The 26,006-nt window shown below is 46.1% G+C and overlaps 1 protein-coding gene across 1 annotated transcript in view; it reads right to left on the bottom strand.

Annotated features, from left to right (window-relative positions):
• LOC135080469 (serine/threonine-protein kinase D1) overlaps positions 1–26,006 on the bottom strand; it is a 128,782-nt gene that overhangs the window by 6,145 nt on the left and 96,631 nt on the right. Inside the window, exons 2-12 of the mRNA XM_063975107.1 lie at positions 17,997–18,143; positions 16,971–17,115; positions 16,194–16,334; positions 15,231–15,391; positions 12,179–12,434; positions 11,405–11,520; positions 10,810–10,895; positions 8,418–8,547; positions 7,839–7,971; positions 6,576–6,764; positions 2,830–3,017 (exon numbers count right to left, since the gene is read on the bottom strand). Coding sequence (XP_063831177.1) covers positions 2,830–3,017; positions 6,576–6,764; positions 7,839–7,971; positions 8,418–8,547; positions 10,810–10,895; positions 11,405–11,520; positions 12,179–12,434; positions 15,231–15,391; positions 16,194–16,334; positions 16,971–17,115; positions 17,997–18,119 — 1,668 coding nt within the window. The 5' untranslated portion in view covers positions 18,120–18,143. The remainder of the gene's footprint in view (positions 1–2,829; positions 3,018–6,575; positions 6,765–7,838; positions 7,972–8,417; positions 8,548–10,809; positions 10,896–11,404; positions 11,521–12,178; positions 12,435–15,230; positions 15,392–16,193; positions 16,335–16,970; positions 17,116–17,996; positions 18,144–26,006) is intronic.

Below are 26,006 nucleotides of genomic sequence, written 5' to 3'. Positions count from 1 at the left end.
TGCGGCGGTGCAGGCCGCCGTACACGATGCCGAACTGGCCCGAGCCCAGCACCTCGTCGGGGAAGAGGGCGATGTTTGTGGCACAAGACAGAAGTATTCACCTTGATAGCGACCGGCCGGTGCGTGCGGCGGTGCAGGCCGCCGTACACGATGCCGAACTGGCCCGAGCCCAGCACCTCGTCGGGGAAGAGGGCGATGTTTGTGGCACAAGACAGAAGTATTCACCTTGATAGCGACCGGCCGGTGCGTGCGGCGGTGCAGGCCGCCGTACACGATGCCGAACTGGCCCGAGCCCAGCACCTCGTCGGGGAAGAGGGCGATGTTTGTGGCACAAGACAGAAGTATTCACCTTGATAGCGACCGGCCGGTGCGTGCGGCGGTGCAGGCCGCCGTACACGATGCCGAACTGGCCCGAGCCCAGCACCTCGTCGGGGAAGAGGGCGATGTTTGTGGCACAAGACAGAAGTATTCACCTTGATAGCGACCGGCCGGTGCGTGCGGCGGTGCAGGCCGCCGTACACGATGCCGAACTGGCCCGAGCCCAGCACCTCGTCGGGGAAGAGGGCGATGTTTGTGGCACAAGACAGAAGTATTCACCTTGATAGCGACCGGCCGGTGCGTGCGGCGGTGCAGGCCGCCGTACACGATGCCGAACTGGCCCGAGCCCAGCACCTCGTCGGGGAAGAGGGCGATGTTTGTGGCACAAGACAGAAGTATTCACCTTGATAGCGACCGGCCGGTGCGTGCGGCGGTGCAGGCCGCCGTACACGATGCCGAACTGGCCCGAGCCCAGCACCTCGTCGGGGAAGAGGGCGATGTTTGTGGCACAAGACAGAAGTATTCACCTTGATAGCGACCGGCCGGTGCGTGCGGCGGTGCAGGCCGCCGTACACGATGCCGAACTGGCCCGAGCCCAGCACCTCGTCGGGGAAGAGGGCGATGTTTGTGGCACAAGACAGAAGTATTCACCTTGATAGCGACCGGCCGGTGCGTGCGGCGGTGCAGGCCGCCGTACACGATGCCGAACTGGCCCGAGCCCAGCACCTCGTCGGGGAAGAGGGCGATGTTTGTGGCACAAGACAGAAGTATTCACCTTGATAGCGACCGGCCGGTGCGTGCGGCGGTGCAGGCCGCCGTACACGATGCCGAACTGGCCCGAGCCCAGCACCTCGTCGGGGAAGAGGGCGATGTTTGTGGCACAAGACAGAAGTATTCACCTTGATAGCGACCGGCCGGTGCGTGCGGCGGTGCAGGCCGCCGTACACGATGCCGAACTGGCCCGAGCCCAGCACCTCGTCGGGGAAGAGGGCGATGTTTGTGGCACAAGACAGAAGTATTCACCTTGATAGCGACCGGCCGGTGCGTGCGGCGGTGCAGGCCGCCGTACACGATGCCGAACTGGCCCGAGCCCAGCACCTCGTCGGGGAAGAGGGCGATGTTTGTGGCACAAGACAGAAGTATTCACCTTGATAGCGACCGGCCGGTGCGTGCGGCGGTGCAGGCCGCCGTACACGATGCCGAACTGGCCCGAGCCCAGCACCTCGTCGGGGAAGAGGGCGATGTTTGTGGCACAAGACAGAAGTATTCACCTTGATAGCGACCGGCCGGTGCGTGCGGCGGTGCAGGCCGCCGTACACGATGCCGAACTGGCCCGAGCCCAGCACCTCGTCGGGGAAGAGGGCGATGTTTGTGGCACAAGACAGAAGTATTCACCTTGATAGCGACCGGCCGGTGCGTGCGGCGGTGCAGGCCGCCGTACACGATGCCGAACTGGCCCGAGCCCAGCACCTCGTCGGGGAAGAGGGCGATGTTTGTGGCACAAGACAGAAGTATTCACCTTGATAGCGACCGGCCGGTGCGTGCGGCGGTGCAGGCCGCCGTACACGATGCCGAACTGGCCCGAGCCCAGCACCTCGTCGGGGAAGAGGGCGATGTTTGTGGCACAAGACAGAAGTATTCACCTTGATAGCGACCGGCCGGTGCGTGCGGCGGTGCAGGCCGCCGTACACGATGCCGAACTGGCCCGAGCCCAGCACCTCGTCGGGGAAGAGGGCGATGTTTGTGGCACAAGACAGAAGTATTCACCTTGATAGCGACCGGCCGGTGCGTGCGGCGGTGCAGGCCGCCGTACACGATGCCGAACTGGCCCGAGCCCAGCACCTCGTCGGGGAAGAGGGCGATGTTTGTGGCACAAGACAGAAGTATTCACCTTGATAGCGACCGGCCGGTGCGTGCGGCGGTGCAGGCCGCCGTACACGATGCCGAACTGGCCCGAGCCCAGCACCTCGTCGGGGAAGAGGGCGATGTTTGTGGCACAAGACAGAAGTATTCACCTTGATAGCGACCGGCCGGTGCGTGCGGCGGTGCAGGCCGCCGTACACGATGCCGAACTGGCCCGAGCCCAGCACCTCGTCGGGGAAGAGGGCGATGTTTGTGGCACAAGACAGAAGTATTCACCTTGATAGCGACCGGCCGGTGCGTGCGGCGGTGCAGGCCGCCGTACACGATGCCGAACTGGCCCGAGCCCAGCACCTCGTCGGGGAAGAGGGCGATGTTTGTGGCACAAGACAGAAGTATTCACCTTGATAGCGACCGGCCGGTGCGTGCGGCGGTGCAGGCCGCCGTACACGATGCCGAACTGGCCCGAGCCCAGCACCTCGTCGGGGAAGAGGGCGATGTTTGTGGCACAAGACAGAAGTATTCACCTTGATAGCGACCGGCCGGTGCGTGCGGCGGTGCAGGCCGCCGTACACGATGCCGAACTGGCCCGAGCCCAGCACCTCGTCGGGGAAGAGGGCGATGTTTGTGGCACAAGACAGAAGTATTCACCTTGATAGCGACCGGCCGGTGCGTGCGGCGGTGCAGGCCGCCGTACACGATGCCGAACTGGCCCGAGCCCAGCACCTCGTCGGGGAAGATCTGGTACACCTGCGCCATCTCCGTGGTGCGCCGCGCGCCGCCCGCCGCCGCGCCCTCCCCCTCCCCCTCGCCGCCCTCCGCGTCCGGGTTCGCCTCCGCTGTAGTGGGACCAAGCATTAGTCACCAACAAGATGAACCGGCTATGACATTCTTAGTTATTTACCGACGAAGATAAGGCTAATACTCAGTTGGTTATCTTGAGGCTGATCAGAGGTGGGATTGTGTAAAGCAATCGTAATCATTTGACAGTTCATAACGTACGATAAAGTCAGTTAAACAAAGCGTTTGACAGAATAATCGTACGTTATGAACTGTCAAATGATAACGATTGCTTTACACAATAAATTCCACCTCAGAATATTCAAAATCGAATGATGGACTGAGTTTTGTATTTGGAAGAGTCCAGTTGGATAAGAAAGAAGAAGAAACAATCATAAATGTCAAACTTTTGGCATTACTAGTACTTACTCATTACAGTAACTCTAAAGAGTGAGCTACTCATACTTTTGTACCATCATAATGAGCCTTGTTATTGGGCATAAAGTAATTTTAATCCGATTCGCATGTTATCTTCTAACAGCAACTAGCCTAAAGCATACCGGGTAAAGTCTGGTCCGTGAACACGTAGAATTTTGACCAATGACCCCAAGCTTCCCATACTTATCGCTCGCGCGTAATTATATTGCTATCGCGCTCGCACACTCACTGCGGGTGCCAGTCGCACAGTCACAACAGCAATATAATTACGCGCGAGCGAGAAGGATGAGTAACTAGGGGTCATTGGACAAAATTCTACGTGCTCACGGACCGGGGTTTAGCATGTGATGTATCAGATACTGTATCAAGTGAGTACATAGGCACGAGCCCTACGAGATCGTAGCGACCCGCGAGTGGCGGTATCACTGCGAGCACAAAGGCGGCACGCAGTAGGATTCAGGAGCTCGCAGCCAGATACGCGATGACCGTGGACGAGCCGTACTCACTTGAAGGTTGGTTACGTTACATGCTGCGTTACGTGCTACATGGCAGGTGAGTACCCTGCCATAGAACGCTTTCACATTTAGGCGATTTAGCAGCGCGACAAACGTGCGGCAGACGCGCTGCCAAAAATTTCATACTATGTGACAGCGGATGCACGCCTTCACATTATAAAAACGCTGCTGCTGCGCTGCTGTCGCGCTTCTAACGCCCTAATGTGAAAGCGCTCTTAGTCGTTCACCAACGAAGATAAAGTGGCTATGACAATATTAGTCATTCGCTGACGAAGATATAGTGGCTAATATCCTGTATGGTTATCTTTGGACTGATCAGAATCGAGTGAGCCAACTGGATTCCTCAATATACAAAACTCAGTCTGTTTTGTATATTGAGGAATCCAGTTGGCTCGGCGTGACATAATTTTATCATAAATGTCAAACTTTTGACATTACTTGTACTCACTACAGTAACGCTCAAGAGACGGCTACTCATACTTTTATACCTGTGAAAATGTGGTATCCATCATAATGAGCCTTGTTATTGTTGGGCATAAAGTAATTTCAATCCGACTCGCACGTTATCTTCTAACAGCAGCTAGCCTAAAGCATACCGGTAGTTTCAGTCCAATGTCACCTAACACTCCAGAAGCTTCTGTGTCGTTACCTGAGTGATGAGTGACGGGCATGAGCGCCTGGCGCACCGCCGTCTCCCAGGAGCGCGCGAGGTAGGCGCCCACGCCGGAGTCCGGCGGCGGCAGCGGCGGCGCGGCGGCGGGCGGCAGCTGCCAGCTCGGGTCCCGCCACCATGTGTCGTGTTACCTGAGTGATGAGTGACGGGCATGAGCGCCTGGCGCACCGCCGTCTCCCAGGAGCGCGCGAGGTAGGCGCCCACGCCGGAGTCCGGCGGCGGCAGCGGCGGCGCGGCGGCGGGCGGCAGCTGCCAGCTCGGGTCCCGCCACCATGTGTCGTGTTACCTGAGTGATGAGTGACGGGCATGAGCGCCTGGCGCACCGCCGTCTCCCAGGAGCGCGCGAGGTAGGCGCCCACGCCGGAGTCCGGCGGCGGCAGCGGCGGCGCGGCGGCGGGCGGCAGCTGCCAGCTCGGGTCCCGCCACCATGTGTCGTGTTACCTGAGTGATGAGTGACGGGCATGAGCGCCTGGCGCACCGCCGTCTCCCAGGAGCGCGCGAGGTAGGCGCCCACGCCGGAGTCCGGCGGCGGCAGCGGCGGCGCGGCGGCGGGCGGCAGCTGCCAGCTCGGGTCCCGCCACCATGTGTCGTGTTACCTGAGTGATGAGTGACGGGCATGAGCGCCTGGCGCACCGCCGTCTCCCAGGAGCGCGCGAGGTAGGCGCCCACGCCGGAGTCCGGCGGCGGCAGCGGCGGCGCGGCGGCGGGCGGCAGCTGCCAGCTCGGGTCCCGCCACCATGTGTCGTGTTACCTGAGTGATGAGTGACGGGCATGAGCGCCTGGCGCACCGCCGTCTCCCAGGAGCGCGCGAGGTAGGCGCCCACGCCGGAGTCCGGCGGCGGCAGCGGCGGCGCGGCGGCGGGCGGCAGCTGCCAGCTCGGGTCCCGCCACCATGTGTCGTGTTACCTGAGTGATGAGTGACGGGCATGAGCGCCTGGCGCACCGCCGTCTCCCAGGAGCGCGCGAGGTAGGCGCCCACGCCGGAGTCCGGCGGCGGCAGCGGCGGCGCGGCGGCGGGCGGCAGCTGCCAGCTCGGGTCCCGCCACCATGTGTCGTGTTACCTGAGTGATGAGTGACGGGCATGAGCGCCTGGCGCACCGCCGTCTCCCAGGAGCGCGCGAGGTAGGCGCCCACGCCGGAGTCCGGCGGCGGCAGCGGCGGCGCGGCGGCGGGCGGCAGCTGCCAGCTCGGGTCCCGCCACCATGTGTCGTGTTACCTGAGTGATGAGTGACGGGCATGAGCGCCTGGCGCACCGCCGTCTCCCAGGAGCGCGCGAGGTAGGCGCCCACGCCGGAGTCCGGCGGCGGCAGCGGCGGCGCGGCGGCGGGCGGCAGCTGCCAGCTCGGGTCCCGCCACCATGTGTCGTGTTACCTGAGTGATGAGTGACGGGCATGAGCGCCTGGCGCACCGCCGTCTCCCAGGAGCGCGCGAGGTAGGCGCCCACGCCGGAGTCCGGCGGCGGCAGCGGCGGCGCGGCGGCGGGCGGCAGCTGCCAGCTCGGGTCCCGCCACCATGTGTCGTGTTACCTGAGTGATGAGTGACGGGCATGAGCGCCTGGCGCACCGCCGTCTCCCAGGAGCGCGCGAGGTAGGCGCCCACGCCGGAGTCCGGCGGCGGCAGCGGCGGCGCGGCGGCGGGCGGCAGCTGCCAGCTCGGGTCCCGCCACCATGTGTCGTGTTACCTGAGTGATGAGTGACGGGCATGAGCGCCTGGCGCACCGCCGTCTCCCAGGAGCGCGCGAGGTAGGCGCCCACGCCGGAGTCCGGCGGCGGCAGCGGCGGCGCGGCGGCGGGCGGCAGCTGCCAGCTCGGGTCCCGCCACCATGTGTCGTGTTACCTGAGTGATGAGTGACGGGCATGAGCGCCTGGCGCACCGCCGTCTCCCAGGAGCGCGCGAGGTAGGCGCCCACGCCGGAGTCCGGCGGCGGCAGCGGCGGCGCGGCGGCGGGCGGCAGCTGCCAGCTCGGGTCCCGCCACCATGTGTCGTGTTACCTGAGTGATGAGTGACGGGCATGAGCGCCTGGCGCACCGCCGTCTCCCAGGAGCGCGCGAGGTAGGCGCCCACGCCGGAGTCCGGCGGCGGCAGCGGCGGCGCGGCGGCGGGCGGCAGCTGCCAGCTCGGGTCCACGCCCACCATGTAGTCCACGTTCGCTGTGCGCACCTCGAAGCAGTGCATCACGTCTGCGGGCAAACAGCCGTAGAGATATAGTCGGGTGTACAAGTTAAAGAAAATTAAAATTTCTTCTTTGTAACTACACTCTTCGCAAAGTGATCGTGGTAGTCACACCTGGTCTGGTGTCAAAAAGACAATGCCGGAAATTGGCATCTTTTTTTTTTCGCGCGGCCATCGACCAAACCTTGTTTTTTGATGACAAAATAGTGTAATAAACCAAACTTACTATGACATGTATACCTCTAAACTCAGTCTGAACTGAGTTACGAGCATTAGAAGTTGATGATTTTACATACTAGATTTGCTTTTTGCGCGCATGTTTTGTAAGAAATTGCAACAAAATAGTGACATTGTATGTGTAAACAAACAATGCCATCCATTAAAGGCTCCAGATATCAATATGGAGCAGAATCAGCGCAATAAGAAAATTGCGCAATATTTTGTTGCAATTTCTTACAAAACTTGCGAGCAAAAAGCAAATCTAGCATGTAAAACCATCAACTTCTAATGCTCGTAACTCAGTTCAGACTGAGTTTAGAGGTATACATGCCATAGTAAGTTTGGTTTATTACACTATTTTGTAATCAAAAAACAAAGTTTGGTCGATGGCCGCGCGAAAAAAAAAAGACGCCACCTTCCATACAAAATCTGGCATTGCCATTTACAATCAGCCGACACTCCTGCCGTATTGCAGCCTTTCTTGTACATTCGCAGAGTGCGTTTTTGACCTGATCGATCCAGAGCATGGGCGACCTGTTGCGCGCTCTTGTGTCTTCAACCTTCCCCTGCACTACAAGTCGTTCAACAGATGACTGTCGTCTCTCTCTACGTGTCATCTGGCCAAAGAAAGTAAGAATATGACTTTGGACGAAGAAAGACGCTGTGTGATGCCACGTTCTTGAAGAATTGAGACTTGGAAGGAATGGATCTTTACTGAAACACTCATAGAGTTGTTTCTTCTTAAATCGTCGACCTGTTAAAGCTAAGAAGTCATGTAAGAGATGAGTCATGGTATAAGAAGCAAGGCAAAGACGCGAACCTGACCTTATTGTATGCTATGGTTTGTATTAAATGATAATTACCAGAATGTCGTTGTCTTGCAGTATCAACGGCCAGGATTTCATTGAGAGGTATTTCCTTATAGTACTTTGTGCCTTGTTCCGATTGGAATAGTGTGATTGATTTGCTGTCTAGACGCCAGTAGTGACGCCGTATCTGAAAACAATGATATATGACACACGCATTCACCGGCGCCAAAGAATGAACTAGGGATGTCTAGCGATTTTCGTGTACATAAAATAAGATTGATTTTCCACTGAGAACTGAGTTCGAAAGTATTGTGATGAGCGAGTTTATTTTTATTTTTTGCCATCTTTTTTTTTATTTTCACGTGACTCTTTGTTGGTGGAAACAGATGTTCGTTCGTTCGTTTCAGCCGAAAGACGTCCACTGCTGGACAAAGGCCTCCCCCAAGGAAACAGGAAACAGATGTATGCATTTTCATATTGTGAGGTAAATGGAGTCATTAATGGGCTCGCTCCACTCGCGGTGGAAAACCTGCTTTACAAGTCTTCTTTTGCTGCGTACTGACTGAGGACTGCTAACTGAGGACTACTCAGTTATGACTCAAGAACCATAAATAGTAGTCAAGTCATACTGACCGTCTTATCCTTATTGGTGAAGTGCACCAGCCAGCCCTCCTTGAGCCACTGGCCCTCGCGCTTCTTGGTGTGCTTGACGGACTGCACGATGCGCATGAGCGGGATGTTGGCGCTGGGCGACGACGACGAGCTGCAACGTCGCAACATCACTCCGGGCACGCCACGACGCAACGCGCCGGGCAAGGCCGCGGGGACATGCCTACTGTCTAAAGTCTGGTCCGGGAGCACGTAGAATTTTGTCCAATGACCCCAAGCTACCCATCCTTATCGCTCGCGCGTAATTATGTTGCTGTCGCGCTCGCACACTCACTGCGGGCGCCCGCCGCACAGTCGCGAAAGCAATATAATTCTACGTGCTCCCGGACCAGACTATAGGCGCAGTTACACTATGCGGGAAATTGATCGAACAGAAGCTCGAGGACGCAGAACGAAGTATGGGCGATGAACGGCGAAAGTAACTGAGGTGCGCGTTTAGATTAATATCGGTCAATTCCCCGCATAGTGTAACTGTGCCATCTATGGAGGCGTAGCTTCGTAGGCGCGTATTCGTTATGTCATTTGACAGAGTTAGATAGTTTTATGAGATATGCGTCTATGAAACTATGCCTCTATGGACAGTAGGCCTAAGCAATTTTCTTAAGAGTAAAAGGGACACTGACTACTCTTGGATAACAGTATTCTGCAGTTGATCAATTGAGCCCAATTTTCAAAGTATTGGGTTTACGTAACTGATCGAAAATAAATTCGAGGTTTTCAACAGAGCTTTATCGGTACTTTGTTTTGGCTGAAAATTTGTTTTGACAAGTAGATTCGCAAATCACCTGTACCTGTATCTAAAAGTCACCTTCTTGTGGAAAGCAAATTAAATTATAGTTCAAAATATAAAATAGTAGGCAAATATAAAATACTATATTTTTACATAACATGTTGTCTTACTTATATTGTTTATTTACGAGTAAGTTCAAGGCTTAGCGCGATACATGCGCCGCGAAACTTACACGCGCCGGACACGGGTGCGGACCAGCGGTATTTATGGATAGTTGATATAATAGTATTAGAGTAGAACTGTGGTAGAACTGTACAATAAAGTATTATGTAACACAGTGTTTTTCAACCTGTGGGTCGCGACCCCCTGGGGGATCGCCAAGCCTCTATAGGGGGGTCGCGAGAGGTCGTAAAAACTACCTCAGTAAAAGAATCAGTAAAGTTATAATGATAGATTTATCCGAAATCTAATTATCCAAATGCATAAATGTTGCATGGATTGAAATATTCGGTCTCTACAACATCTTTGTAACATTATAAAATCCATGTAAAAAAAGCGAGCGGTCGGGGGGTCGCGAAATATTTTTTCATACTAGGGGGGTCGTGTCATGAAAAAGGTTGAAAAACACTGATGTAACAGAAACGACTGCGTGTGCAGCACAGATATTTTATTACTAATTTTTTGCTATTTATTATACCGATCTGGTAGCGTCAAACAAACACTAGTGTTTTTGGTGACTGCCAAGAATTTTCTCACGGTGATGATTTTCCTTTTTTTCGACCCTTGCTCTCTCCAGGGAAAGCAACGGGCGCGCATGTCAGATAAAACAAAATGAGTCATGGAGTTACCAATCAGAGATAATGGACTAGACATTAAAAATATTTACGTCTTCCAATTTACGAAAATAAATAAATTAAATAGGTATCTAATAATAAATTCAATATAAAAATCAGGTCTGACTTTTTAGGTTATCTTAACAACTATCATTTATCATGTGAACTTATAAGATTGGCAATGTTATGTCTGTTTCGCCTTGATCAGTTACTTAGCTGAGTTGCATCATCTTAACTTTAACGATAACAAACTCCATACAAAAACACCGGTCATTACCGTTCATGTAAGGTGGTGCAACAGCCTCAGAAACAACACTCCCACACCGCCACCAACAAATAACATACAGAATAATTATATTATTAACGGGATTGCTACCATATACCTTAATTTCGAGTTTCTGATATTTCAGCACTGAACAGTAACTGAGGAAACTGGCGAGTGACATGTTATGGGTAGACATATCGGTCTACCCTCTTTCGCAGTCTCCTCAGGTAGGTAAGGTAAGGTACATGGTAGCAATCCCGTCAATAATAATTATCCCGTTAGGCCCAGAACACACGGTGAAACGCAATTGCAACGAAACTGCAACTTCTAGTTACTTTTGAGTTGCATCTAAGTTTCTGCCATAGATTCCGTTGAGAGACCACACATGACGCGACCAGTTTGAAACCGGTTTGAAATGGTCGCGTCATGTGTGGTCTCTCAAAGTTTGATACAAATAACAGATCAGACGTCACGTCACACGCGTACAGCAAGCGGAATGACGTCACTGCGTGCGTTAGTGTAGCTCACCTGCTGGGCCGGCTGACGGAGCGCTCGGGCAGCCCGTCGCGCTGCGGCTCGTCCGCCTCCTCCACGTGGTTGCGCCGCAGCTGCACCTGAATAAGAATAAGAAATTTATTTATAACATTCATTAATCAATACAGGTTCTTTGTTATTAGTAATACTCCATTGCAGAATCAGATCCTGAATCCGGAATCCTGCGACAATATATTGTCCAAATGTCAGATAATTCAGGACTTGAGGACGTAGAAATGATGGGCGTTGGGACAGAAAATTTCTGAGTGGCCACCACGGATCAAAAGGTCTCTCATTCGGGACCAACAATCTAGTAAAGGTCGCGGGAAGCACTTTGATGAGGGCAGCGCAGAACTGGTCCTTGTGGAAAACTTCGGTAATTTGAAAAAAAAAAAAAAAACGATAATAATTTTAGAAGTTTTTTTTCAACAGCTGAATTAGAAAGAAGAAATCTTCGTCTCGTCTAGTTGCTCTGTGCTTCCAGTTATTAAAGCAAGTGAGTATGACTTATGGTGGTTGGATTAGAGTTGCTTTAGCTCGGTCCAGGGCACTCATAGTCGTCAGGAAACTTCAGCCTGGTCAGTCATACCTCCTGGTCGTCGTCGTGGGCGCGGCCGGGCGCGCAGTCGCCGTCGTCGGACTCGTCGTCCAGGCGCGCGCTGTCCGACACCTCGCTGCTCGTGCTGTTGCTGTCCTGGTACTCGCCTGCACACAAGCGAGGGACTTTGATATAATGCACCAATAATAAAAGATGGACAATCAGAGATTTAAGCTGCATAAGTTGCTAGGTGGTAATGGTGGTGCATATTTCAAATTCTGTGATTATTTTTGATCTGTTTTGTGTACAGTTTACAGGTTGGGTAGAAAATATGCACTACGAACCTAGACTTTATACTACTTAACTGTTGTGGTCTTCTGTGTAGTCTGTATCAGACTTTACATAGGGTTTTGTTGGTGAGTGTTACTGTTGTGTAAGTATTTTTATGCACAGTCAAAGCCAAAAAGTGATGTGGTTTTCGATGTATATTGACAGCAGGAATACAAAATAATTTCACAATGTCCCTTGGTACGATGCCCATTGATCGGCGCGCGTCGGAGCGCACTTACACGGCCGTAAAGAATATAGTATTTTATTAACAGTTCTTAGAGTCGTAATTGCTTACATTACAACTGATTAACTAACATTTCTGTCATTCATGTTCGTCCGGATTGAAATGTCAGTTAATCAGTTGTAACCAAATTACGACTCTAACAACTGTTAATAAAATACTATTTTCTTTACGGCTGTGTAAGTGCGCTCCGTCGCGCTCCGCCGCGCGCCGGTCAATGGGCATCGTACCTAAGGAGAGCAGACAAGTCTCACCGTGCGGGTCGCGGATCTCCCCGTTGCAGTCCTTGGGCACGAAGGGCAGGCACTTGCGGTGCGCGTTGTAGTGGCAGTCGCGGCACTGCAGCCCCTGCTTGAACAGCCCGCGCAGCAGCCGCTTGCAGTGGCGGCACACCGTGGGCCGCGTGTACGAGTGCAGCTCGAACGTGTGCGGGATGCCCAGCGACGCCGCCGCGCCCACCGACGCGCCGCAGCCCGAAGGCGAGCGGCTGCGCTTGTCGGCGCTGTTGAGCTGGGACCATACATGAGACCTAGCACCGGGTTTGACGCAGACCGTTCTCTTCGCAAGATGGTCACATATTTTGAAACAATTGTTCTTGTAGGTTGAAAATGTTAAACAGCTTTCATGTGAGTAGGGTTGCCAGGTCCAAAAACACAAAAGCCGGACTATGTGCTTCATTTGGCCGGACATTTTCCCTAAAAGCCGGTGCAATTAGTGAGCTCACGAGTGAGTACTATCATCATCGGTTGCCCAACGTCCTGATGCGTGCGTGCCTTATTCTGTGGCTCGACTTTCGCCTGGCGCGGCAGCCAAATAAAAAGCCTAACAAAAGCCGGACAGACCGGACATCGGTTATTTTGGCCGGACACGCAATCAAAAAGCCTAACTATGTCCGGCTTTATCCGGACGCCTGGAAACCCTACATGTGAGTGACCATTTTGCGAATAGAACAAAATGAATGACCATTTTTGAATTCGTGGCGAAATTCATATTGTAATCTTGCCTAGAGCAGACTTTCCCAAAGTGGGCAATGACGCCACAAGGTGGCTGCAGGCCTATTGAGGGCCTTTAGGCCTGCAGCCACCTAAAGAGACCCATAAAAAATCGGGGAGTTTGAATTTATAGAGATTTTTAAGTAGTTGAAAAAATGGGGGCGCTAAAAAATAATAAATTATTCTCAAAAAAGGAAAGTAGACAAAATAAGTTCGGGAACCCCTGGCCTAGTCAGCTTACTGGTTTCCAGTGACCAACTCCTAGATTCGCGTCGACTATAATTATGCCTAAGGCCATACTCTACGTATAATAGGACTTTGATGATGTTTGAAAATAAATGTATTTGGGAGTTTCAAATTCACACATTATGCGATATTTGCTACATGTGTGCCTCTAAAGGCACAGAACTTTAAATTTGATTAATTGACGTTCTTAATTCCTCTTTTTAAGTTTGTTCAACAGTTATTTTTATTTATATTGCTTACTTCATAAGCATTTGATAAAATCCTACTTCATTGGATGATGGGTACCATAGGTTCTCAAATAAAATAGCAAAAATTTGTGACAAGATCTTTATTGAAATAAACAGTTTAGTGACAATCTTATAGTTTTTGTGGATAATTATATGCTACCCACCACCCAATTGCTAGTCTGTTAGTCACAGTTACATAAATTATATTGTAGCTAAAACTAAAACAATACACATTGTAAATAATACACAATAATACTTTCAGTATAAAAAAAATGGACGGAAGTAAATAAGATTTGTGAATTCTATTCACATTAAATACAATTAATTGGATTGATCAAATTAATCGATATAAATAGCCTTAGCCTAAATTAGTAAAATGACATTTTATAAACTTTAAATTCGAGGAATGTTTCTTATAAAAAGAGTCAAAATTGTAAAAGTCTCTAAAAGAAGATTCAATGAAAATAATTTGTTTCTTATCTAAACACAAATAAATTATTACATTATGTACTTTTACTTCGATCGTACGAGGTATTAGTTGGATTAGAGACGTAAAAACAATTTTGTAATACTATACTTAGGCTAAAGTTTCATCAGATCTATCATTTTCAGTAGGTTTAATAATTAATACTATCAAACGAACAACAACAGTAACGTGATATCAAATTTTTAAATATACAAACATCTAATATTCAATTGATTGACAGTTTTAAGATCTTATTTATTTGATTATTTTACTTAAGAGCTATCTTTAAGAAAAGAGGTCATGTGCAGCCTTCTCTAAAATAATAAAACGTTAGATAAAGCATTGTAAAATTTGCAACGCATAGGCTAAATAGGAAAAGCTGACTTCATTCATTACTAATAACTCCTACTATTTAGTAGCACATTTAACATCTTGTGATACTGATGACGTATCATAAGCCAAAGTATTTTGACGAAGGCGTGTACACTATCGTCAAAAAGCAACACTTCAAATTATAAATTAACGTAGTTTCATAAAAAAATATGACGCCGATTATACTTCTTTTTTTCTGTACGTGTCATTATAACACATTCATGTTAATTTAATAATGGGTACTTGACACCACAGTTTTTATAACGCACCGATAATTGAGTTATGAAGTCACATGTTTGCCAAGCGAAGAACTTAACTATTTATGATTACAAAGCTATTATAAATAGAATTGGGTATTTGCCATCACAAGCACAATTTTTTTTAAAATGCACTTCATCATTAAAAATTTAATTCATTTTAAATTACCTGTAAATTAAGATTTTTAGTTGCATTGTAATGGTTGCAGTGACGTCACTGGCTAGTATTGCCATACCAAATCTATGGGAGAGTCTGGTTTTGATAGTTTTAAAAAGTACGTCAATTGATTGGTGGTGACAAATAATACCCTATAGAGCAGGGATGGCGAACCTTTAAGTTTGAACGTGCCACTATTTAAAAAAAATTTTAAGTAGTCATAGACACGTGCCATTAAATTAACACCTAATGCTATCAAGTGCAACCACTGGTGAGTGACACGACCTTACTCTACAGTGGCACTAACTGATGACGGCAAATACGATAGCTCATAATTAAAACACATTATTTACTATTGAATTACTGAATTTATGATTGGTGGCGTGCCCAAAATATTATGTCGCGTGCCATCATTGGCACGCGTGCCATTGGTTTGCCAACCCTGCTATAGAGCAAACAGAAAACGATTTTTAGGGATGTAATGTAAGAAGCTGTGTCTTGCAACTATGGTGTCAAGGGACCAATTGTTTTAATGCCTCTTTCAGCGTGTTCAATTGTTGCCCGTGACGAGGTCGGCGAGGCGCCTTACCAGCGAGTCGTCGTGCGACGCGTGGCTGTGCGCCGACGCGCGCGACGGCGAGCGCGGTGACGCCGACGCGCGCCGCCCGCCCGCTGCGCCCGCGCCCGCGCCTGCCGTGCAGTTGGACGGGACTTTCACGGCGCAGCGCTTGTGGTAGTTGAGGCCGCAGCCTGGGGACACGACAGGTTGGTCATTAATATATTTACTTTTAAAGCCTGGTCTGTGAGCACGTAGAATTTTGTCCAATGACCCCAAGCTCGCACACTCACTGCGGGCGCCCGTCGCAAAGTCGCGACAGCAATATAATTACGCGCGAGCGATAAGGATGAGTAGCTTGGGGTCATTGGACAAAATTCTACGTGCTCACAGATCAGACTATAGTCAAGCCTGCTGCGGGCGCCTAAAATAAATGGGCTTGAAAAAAAGGATGTCACTAAGTGGGAATATAGTTTCTTGCACTATCTATGTATTTCTCAATTGCGGTGCCCCCACGGAGAGTCATGTGTACAAGGTGCTTATATTATAATAATTTGCCATGTGACAAGCAAATAAATAAATAAAAACATAGGGGAGCTGTAGCTATTGTCATCGTTGCCAGGTCTTAGACTAAGTTCAAATATTTAATTGCTTTTGCTGCATGTAAAGTAGTTTACGCATGCAAAACAATAAGGCGTGTGCGATCAACAGTACAATAAATATAAATATCCTCCATAAATCCTTTTCGTTCGTTCGTTTCAGCCAAATGACGTCACTGCTGGACAAAGGCCTCCCCAAGGATTTCCATGACGACCGGTGCTGCGCTGTCCGCATCCAGGTTCTTCTCGCGACCTTCATCAGATCGTCGGTCCACCTAGTGGGGGGCCTGCCCACGCTACGTCTTCCGTCTTAATTTTTTTCACGTCAGAAGAATTTTGCTGGACGCAGAGGTTTCTGTTGAGAAGATGTAATAGGTGGTGTTTAGGTGTCCCTTACCCTCGCACTTGAGCCCCTGGCGGACCAGCCCGAACAGCATCTCGCCGCAGAAGTCGCAGAAGGTGGGCGTCTTATACGAGTGCACGGCCAGCGCGTGCGGCCGCGGCGCCGCCGCCTCCAGCCCGCCGTCGCATAGCAGCGCTGCAACAGAATTCAGAAACACATCCAATGACGCACAAAATGTACCTATCGTCATTAAAATATCTTAGCGATTAGAGTCGCTTCTTAAACTAACTTCGTGGGTTTGATTCCCGCCTTAGGCAGTTCGATTTTTTCAAGTCGTTTATTTAAAACATGTACATAAGTACTTTCATGGCACGGGACAATTCCCACCTCTAGCTCTCGTTCCCATCGCTGCTACTCCTGTATACCCAGAATCTACAGCTTGAAGATCAAGTTTGTCTTACCTCTTGTACATTCATGGCATTCCCACTGAACACTCTAGACATGAACCTGGGGCCTCGCGATAGAGGAGGCTCGAAAAAGCTTATGTACTGTTCGGCCCCCTTTAGTCTGAAATGCATAGGGCTTCCAGTGGGTTATAGACTGCTCTGGGTATAGTTTGAAGTATCCATAAACGGCAGAACATATTAACGGAGTTACAATATCCACAATTTATTGTTATGTTAGAAAAATAGGCTTTACAAGTTTCAAAACAAAATCATTTGACGACGGAATGCACTTTGACTTGGAGTTTAGTGCACTTCACATTTGGATACATCGCCTTCTCCCAAGAGAAGGAGGATCAATCATAACATAAATCAATGGTTGACTGACGGTTGGCGGTGAGCACGATCTCGACGAGCGTCTCGTCGGTGACGTCGGCGGCGGAGTTGATGAGTTGCAGCACGTTGGGCGAGCAGTAGTCGTGCCGGAACAACAGGATGCGCTCCGAGAGCCTGTTGAGTCCATTGTCAGGGATCTGCGGACATGGAACAACTGCTTGAAGATTGGGTAACTGGGAACATTGGGTATGATTGATTCCATGCGTTAAAGTATGCTTCAAAATGGATGACATTGGATTTAGTCACTCTCGCTATGGATGAATTTTGTTTTTTTTTGTAATTGTCACTTTGTGTGGTGAGCAAAAAAGAATATCCATCTCTTATGATGAGAAATGGGGTCTGAGCAACGAGCTACATGGCACGTAAACGTGGCAGAATGCTATTTGTGTTCCTACGCTTCCACACAATGACGATCTCAACAGTATTTATACTCGTAGCTTATGTAGAATCCAGCATGTAGCTTGCAATATTGTACTACATTTTTCTCCAAGGACTCTCGTCATGGAACTGCTATGAAGGACAAAGATTTCGTAACATCTAACATGGCTTTAAATTAAGTTTTGTGTTGAGGATTCCGGGTAAAACAACCTTCGACATGATCATCAATTTCCATGAAGTAAGATGCAGGCCAAAACCTTCTCTTCCTGGGTAAAAATGATAGGATTATAATGGCTATAGTCTGGTCTGTGAACACGTAGAATTTTGTCCAATGACCCCTAGCTACCCATCCTTATCGCTCGCGCGTAATTATATTGCTGTCGCGACTGTGCGACTGGCACCCGCAGTGAGTGTGCGTGCTCACGGACCAGGCTTTAGAATTTTGTCCAATGACCCCAAGCTACCCATCCTTATCGCTCGCGCGTAATTATGTTGTTGTCACGCTCGCACACTCACTGCGGGCGCCCGTCGCACAGTCGCGACAGCAATATAATGACGCGCGAGCGATAAGGATGGGTAGCTTGGGGTCATTGGACAAAATTGTACGTGCTCACAGACCGGGCTTTACATGAACCCGTACCTTCTCGTTGACGAACTTGACGGCGAGGTCCTTGAGGTAGGCGAGCGTGAGCAGGTGCGCGGGCGCCGCCGCCGCGTCGCGCAGCACGCCCAGTTGGAACAGGAACGTCACCTCGTCCTCCATCGCGCCCGCGCCGCGCCGCCGGCTCTGCGGACACAAATGTATTCGTTATTACACGAGTCCTTGCTATGATAATTATTATTACTGACGGGATTGCTACCAAGTACGGACGACAGCACATCAACCTAAATACAGTGGCGTCTTATCTCGTTCTAATACAAGCTATTTTGCAACAAAAATGTACAGGTTGATGTGCTGTCGACTGTACCTTAATTTTGAGTTTCCGATATTTCCCGTAGCAATCTCGTCAGTAATAATAATTATGTTAGTGACCATGAAGTTTAAAACAATTCATTGCTACGACTTCCCTTTACTAAAATTCTTAGATATATCACGAAACAAACACAGAAGCAAGCCTTTGATTAGGATTAGTAGTAGTATAGTTTAATTTCCATATCTCCTCGACCCATTACCATTAGAAGACGGAATCTATGCTTGAGCTGTTTATGAAATCTACTTATTCTATTTAAAGCTTGATAGAAATCTAAAAATAAAACCTAACAAAAACTGCTTAACTTTGCACAAGGATAACCATTAATTTTATATAATTTAAATACTTTAGCACTTGTCATCACTCACTCAGTATCATCTTACTTTGGCGTCATAAATAAATGCAACAAACCCTTGTAATTTATTAAAAAAAAGTTGAATCTGATGTTATTTAATAAAGGTACACGTCCAACTACTGCAGCGTGCACATATTGGGTGCTAAGGGAATCCTCAAGAACACTTTTTAGCGACCCGAGCCCAATGGCTTCCCGCAACTTTGGTGAGGTTTCGTATGACTGTGTCTGACGTTGAGGCGGGTGGGGCGCGACTGCCATAACTTTTCTATTGTAATGTAAATAAGCCACGATAGCCGAACGGTGAAGGGGTCGGACTGGCCGACTCGTGATCCGGGGAACGCGGGTTCGGTCCCCGCCGCCGCTCGACTATTGTGGTGAGCTCACTCCACAGTATGTTATGGGACTGTATAATCGGACATTCTCATTTATTTGATGAAACGTATAGAGCTCAGTTATACAAACATGATAGTAAAACTCCCGTTTGAAAATTCCAAGTAGTTTTCGCGGTATAAAAATTCAAAGTTACCTATTTTTTTACTTTAAAATTATGCAAAAATATTCTCACTCGTTAACTAATAACATTTAATTCAGAATTGTTATAATACTTCATAGAGCTCTTAAAACTACACGTAATAAGCGTATTAAATGCTTCGTAAACGCATTCAGTTAATTAGGAAAAATGATTTTAGTGATTTTTGTTTTTATTTTTTTTTCTCAATTATACCTTAATATATGCAAACATTTTTAATTGCAAGATATAGTCTGATATTTAATCTAATTGTATAAAAAAAATCAGCCTTAAATTCCGTGATATATTTGAGGAAAATCAAATTGAAAATATGCGAAATATAGAATTGTAAATTTCCCATCACTTTTTAATAGCAATATTTCTTTTGGATGTTTAAATATCATCAGCTCGATTGTACCAAATTATTGTATTGACATTCGATTTACATAGGTTTCAAATCGATGAGATAATTATTAAAGGTAGGCTAAATTTGACTTCCTAGATTTGTTTACATACTTTTTTAGTTAGTTACTTACATACAACTTAAGATAATATAAGAGTGTTAAAAAAGAAAAAAGACTCGACTTTAGAACCTCCTCCTTTTTTTGAAGTCGGTTAAAAACAATGTGAATGTGACTTTTTAGAACCTTCAACACTGTGCACATAACAGGCGGGATTTGAAACTTTTTAGACATGAATTATTCCTTCCAAAATTGTCGACCCTAGACGAGTAAAAATTTTATTAAGACGTTTTATGTTTTTTCTCAAATATATCACGGAGTTTAAAGCTGATTTTATTAATACAATTAGATTAAATATCAGACTATATCTTGCAATTAAAAATGTTTGCATATATTAAGGTATAATTGAGAAAAAAAATAAAAACAAAAATCACTAAAATCATTTTTCCTAATTAACTGAATGCGTTTACGAAGCATTTAATACGCTTATTACGTGTAGTTTTAAGAGCTCTATGAAGTATTATAACAATTCTGAATTAAATGTTATTAGTTAACGAGTGATAATATTTTTGCATAATTTTGAAGTAAAAAAATAGGTAACTTTGAATTTTTATACCGCGAAAACTACGTGGAATTTTCAAACGGGAGTTTTACTATCATGTTTGTATAACTGAGCTCTATACGTTTCATCAAATCAATGAGAATGTCCGATTATACAGTCCCATAACACACTGTGCACTCGTGATACAAGCATATTTAGCTTAGTACGAGGGGCTAACGGGACTATTAGTAATTTGTGTAATAACAAATTACTAATAATCTTTTAAAAAAAAAAAAAAAAAAAAAAAAAAAAAAAAAAAAAAAAAAAAAATTGTCTCAAAATGTCATGTTTAAATTATTATTTTAAGAAGGTTTTTCATATCTGTAATTTCCATTTAAGTACATACAGTCTAGCATTTCCACGAGATTATTATAGTCGTATTTTTTCAAATTTAACTTTCTTACGAGGTTTAGTCAGTAGACATCCATATTATGTTCTTTGGATTGGATTGCCGCAGATAATCTTCATCAATTTAAGCTACGACAACAAGTCCAAGACAACAATTAGCGAGATATTTTTGGCTCATAAAAGCACTTTTATTGAGACAATGGGCGTAATCAAGCGGCACTATGGTGTCAGGATTTATGTGTCTGGGCGTCATGTGGCAGGCGGCTTCAGAATGATGGTGATTGGCATTTCTATGTATGTTATGACTGGCACATTTTGTCAGCCTTGTTATTGTTTTCTGCTCCCGCCAGAAAATAATGTTTCGTTCTGTATTTTCCTCGTCAATTGTAGTAATTTACGCACATTATTAATTAATTTACCTAATCGATGTCACCTTTAATTGAGTTATTTATTTTATTGATATCAATTGTCCGATGAACTCGTAAAAAATAAGTAGAAAGTGTCGAACGTATTTTTATTTTCGTGTTTCCAAGAATTGATTCGGTATTATCTAAAGAAAGGTTAAATGCACATATTGATTTTAGGCAACATCAATTTTAGGCCCGTGATAGACACACACAGAATCCAATTTATATTATTACCTACTTGTAAAGTAGAATCTGCAACTAATTGTAGTTGTAATTAATTATGTTGTACTTCAAGGTTTTCGATAGTCTTACCAACAACTTTTGGGCATTCTCATTTTCTCCCGAAGTACAACAAGGTGACACGAATATTTATATCTTCCATACCATTCGAGGAAAGCTTGTCGTTGAAAAATGGAATACCTCGTTTGTGTCCCAAATATCGTGGAGGCACTAACTTTGCATATCAAGCGTAAAACTACTCTTATCGTTTTTTGTACATTATAAATATTTTGTTATATTATACCTAGCGAAACCCATGTTTGATAATCTTGCAAGCTTGCAACAATTAGTGTGAATACGCCCTTAGGATATTTTCGGGGTTTTTTTACCTGTCAATATGTTGACTATTGATGACCTTGTCCGAGTTGCTTTCTCTTCGATACGAAGGTCGTCGGATTATCGCTGCCGGCTTTCGACGGTTCACACTGATTTACATTATCTAAAATAAACACCAATTGCACTTATGCTCTGCAACTTGTAGTTAACAGCATTGATTACTCTATTAGGTATTTATACGAGTTTTAGTTGCTTTAGTATATAAATATTTTTTCTCATTGGGAATAAAATTAGTTCGTTCGTTCGTTCGTTTCAGCCAAATGACGTCCACTGCTGGACAAAGGCCTCCTCCAAGGTTTTCCACAATGCACGGTCCTGCGCTGCCCGCATCCAGGCTCTTCCCGCGACCTTTACCAGATCGGTTATTGTTTCGGAATAGGTAAAATCAAAAAGCTAAATAAACGTCTGACTTAAACCCTAGTCACGCTCTCCAGCTCACCCGTATTTTTTCTATTTCTTGAATTGAAAATCTCCGTACGAACTGAAAATAAACTAATAAGTGCGCATTTGCTAAAGTTAGCAACTGACAGGCAGGGGTCATCGCTCCCACATAATGGTATTAGAATATCAAAGCTTTACGAGCATATTTAAAGATATAAGGTTGCGCATATTTAAGGATATAATGTTTCCGAATATAATTAACTGTTTCAGGAATTCCTTTGACTTTGAAATAAAATTTTAATTCTTCGAAACCGGTTTTTATAGACGAGGGTGGTTCTAAGAAAGTAATGAATACAAACAAGTTTCAAGAGAACCCTAGTTCGCGGAAACTCTACCCACCCACATCGCGGGGCTTCGCCTGGACTTAGGCTCACTACGAAATTGGAAAAAGAATATTCAACAGAATTACTGTACATACTAATGATTTTCTGACGCAAAGAGCCTTATATAAAATTCTATTAAGATGTAAAACATTCTTTCAACCCACGTAAGATTACTTCAATAGACTAAGTTTGGTAATAAAATTGTTAATTCACGTACATAATTAAATATTTTTCCAGTGAAAATAATACACTATAAAATTAAGTTTCTTAGGGCTGATTTTTCAATCATCAGATAACTTTTAACTGAAGAATAAGTTTGGCACATTGACAGTTTTAGTATGGGAAATATGTCAAAATGACAAGTTTATTCTTCAGATAAAAGTTATCTGACGATTGAAAAATCAGCCCTTAGCTGTGCAATTAAAAAGTGTTTTATGTAGCATGCGTCTGGCGTTGAAGGCTATCTGTCGACAGCACGTGGCGCGCGTCTCCGCCGTCTAAACAACATCAGGCGAAAGTGTCGCAGCAGTTGGCGAGGGCTTATTCCACTATTCCCCGTTGACAATCCCCGTCAACGGAGATTAGTGAACTTTTTGTTCCCCGAGCTTATAATGGGGAATAATGAACTAAAAAGTTCATTAATCGCTGTTATATTAGGATTTTATTTTTAAAGTAATGGGGATTAATGAACTTTTTAGTTCATTGTTCCCCATTATAAGCTCCAATTTGGCGTTAACGGGGAATAGAGAACAAAAAGTTCACTAATCCCCGTTGACGGGGATTGTAAGCGGGGAATAGTGGAATAAGCCTTGGCGAGTTGTGCTCCAGCGCGAACTGCTCCGCTCCGGAACCGAAAGCTCGTTTAGACTGCACTGTCACAATCCATCACTCAGGCTTTATAAAGAAAGTGGTGTTACTAATCTTGCAACTGAACGACGCTTTCTCATGATAAGCTTTTGGAAAGTCAAGCCCTTTGTAGTTTCTTTTATTGCTCGACGGTAATTAGAATGTATGTTTATGATGTTGCAGTGCTCAGTTAATTTATCATTACATGTTCGGATATCACCACCGTCAAATTGCACTCTTTTTATTTCTGACAAAAATCTTTTGCCCTAGGGTTTCTTTCCTTAAATATAGGTATTTTTAATTCTTTACTAATAACTTCAGTGTCATTATTTGCATCTTACAAACAGACGTATGTCTCAAATGTGTAAAATACCTATAACTTGAGTAACAGATAACGGTGTAGGTCCGCAGTAATCCGCAGCACCGGCCAGCCCTGACCGGCGTACACACGGCGCCACGTGGAGCGCCGCGATAACCCTCCGCCGCCCTAGCGTTACGAAACTAACGTATTAATAACGTGTTGCTTATCAACGCGTAGGTTTTCGTGTATTCTTAGCACTGACCCATATTATTCATGTCCGAAGCTGTATAAAGATCAGTAAGTCAAATTGCCACATTAAAATTAAGTATGTGGCACACTGAAAATAAAAAATAGCTTAGCTTTTTTAGCATACTTTGACTTTCAAATGTATTGCACTAACCTTGCTTCTAAATAAGTTTATCATAGTTATTACTTTCAGCAGCGTAACAAACCCAAGCGCGCCCTATTCACCTGTAAGTGCTTACTGTTTAGTCTCTATTGATTTCAATTCAGTTATCACTCGATTTGCCAAAGTTAATATTTATCAGTGGGATATTCCAAGCTGCCGTCTTTTGAATAATTTCCAATTCGACGATTATCATTTGATTTGTTATTCGCTTTCTGTGAGTTTCCATCCTAGCGCGTTGCAGGCAGTTATCGTCACTGGTGTTTTCTGTTGTTTCCATCCCTGTGACGCGCGTGACGCGCCACACGCTCCGACTCCACGTGTCGCGCGATAACCCGCCCGCCCTTCGGAACTAACTTTTACGACACGGCTGCTTTGCACCGATTAGCGGCACTGCCACACTGAGCTTGTTTACTTAAGTTATTGCTTTTGCGATTGGCGGGTAGGTACTTACTTATGCTTAGATAGGCGGCCGGTTTTCGGATGCTTTTCAGGAAAAAAATGTTGTGTAAATAATTATTTTCAGATTTGAAGTGACGTATGCAGGTATGTCGCGAAGAGTGCGGGATAAATTAGAAGCATCAGAGTAGGTATAAGACGGTTAAAGACAATAATTATTAATTATTTTAAAAATAGATTATTCTGATTATGAGAAAACTAATCCTTTAGTTAGTAGAACTATGTCTTCGAATTTACGAAGACCCATTTTCAGAAATAGTTCGATTTTTTTTCAGGAAATTATTTAAGTACTACGGGGGTTGTTTGCTCCCCGTGTGCTGCTCGCCCGACGGTCTTACTATGTATCGCGTTACGTCACCGCGGCCTTATACTATTACGGGCGTTCTCGGTAACCATAAGGCTGCGTTTAAACCATGGCTGCTATAGTAGCTGCTCCTGAAGGGCGGGAAAAGCCGCAGTGAGAGCTGACCCTGTTGTTTTGCTGATTGTTTTTATCAAAGTTGAGCTTTGAAACTCGGTTTCCAATGGTTATTTAGGTGCCGGTTGACCTAATCCTCGCAACCATTTTTCATTAGGTTTGTATGTGCAGGTCTCGGATCCTCTTTTTCGGTCACCGGTCAGTGAGACAAGAAAATTTGCAATTTAGTTGTTCCCTATTCAGCTATACCTAGGCGGTGCTTAGCTTCATAGCTTGTACAGCTGCAGCTTTAGTGTAAACACAGCCTTAGGTTGATCGCCGGTGTGTCCAACGTAAACACCGCGTTTACGCCTGACGCCTTACGCTACACGGCACGAGGCATTTCTCTAAGTATCTAGGTCTAGCACAACATTGTCTAGTATTGGAATTGAAAGAAAAATACAACTGTTCAATGTTATTACACAATAAATTACATACACTACATAGTAATATGCAATGACGTATGATTTAAATAATATTTTCGTTGTGTGTCAGTTATTGCAATGCGAGATTCACTGGTTTCTTTATGAAAAAAATAATCTTTAAACTTTAATACAGGAAGAATGACGTCTTTAGGTCCATTAATTAACAAATCAATTTGCCGCAGCAGTAATTTGGAATCTTCGCTGATTACCCGTTATCAATGTTATCAATATAATTAAGGCGATGCCGTCATGCTCGGACACGGGTCGTCTCATGCGGATAATCGATACGCGGACAAAAATGCATGTTCATTATCATTCGGTAAATCCTCGTAGCGACCAGATCATTTATCAATGCATTCCATGCACTGCAGCTGATAAAGCCAATGCAAACCAGATATTGATAGCTGCCGCTATACTAATACTATAGTATTCAAACGAAACAAAAATCATGTGCTCTTTAATCAGACATTTTATGTTATCTTTATTTGACTCCTTGAAGACTTGCTTATTTTATAAAATATTAATTTATTCGAGATTTATTAAATTCTCATGTTTTGCTTACGTTTCTGGCTGATACAGTCGTTATGTGCTTTGCTTGTAGTATGAAGATTGAAGATTATTGAATAACATTAATTTAAATTAAATTAATGGCAATTAGGCACTATAATACAAACAAAAATATAATTTGATTTTGCGGAGATTTCGTAAACATTGGAAAACTTTAGT

The sequence above is a fragment of the Ostrinia nubilalis genome, chromosome 18 (assembly GCF_963855985.1).
Source record: "Ostrinia nubilalis chromosome 18, ilOstNubi1.1, whole genome shotgun sequence".
Taxonomy (NCBI): Eukaryota; Metazoa; Arthropoda; class Insecta; order Lepidoptera; family Crambidae; genus Ostrinia; species Ostrinia nubilalis.
Note: the sequence above shows the minus strand (reverse complement) of the source record. Positions and strands in the feature narration are given on the sequence as shown.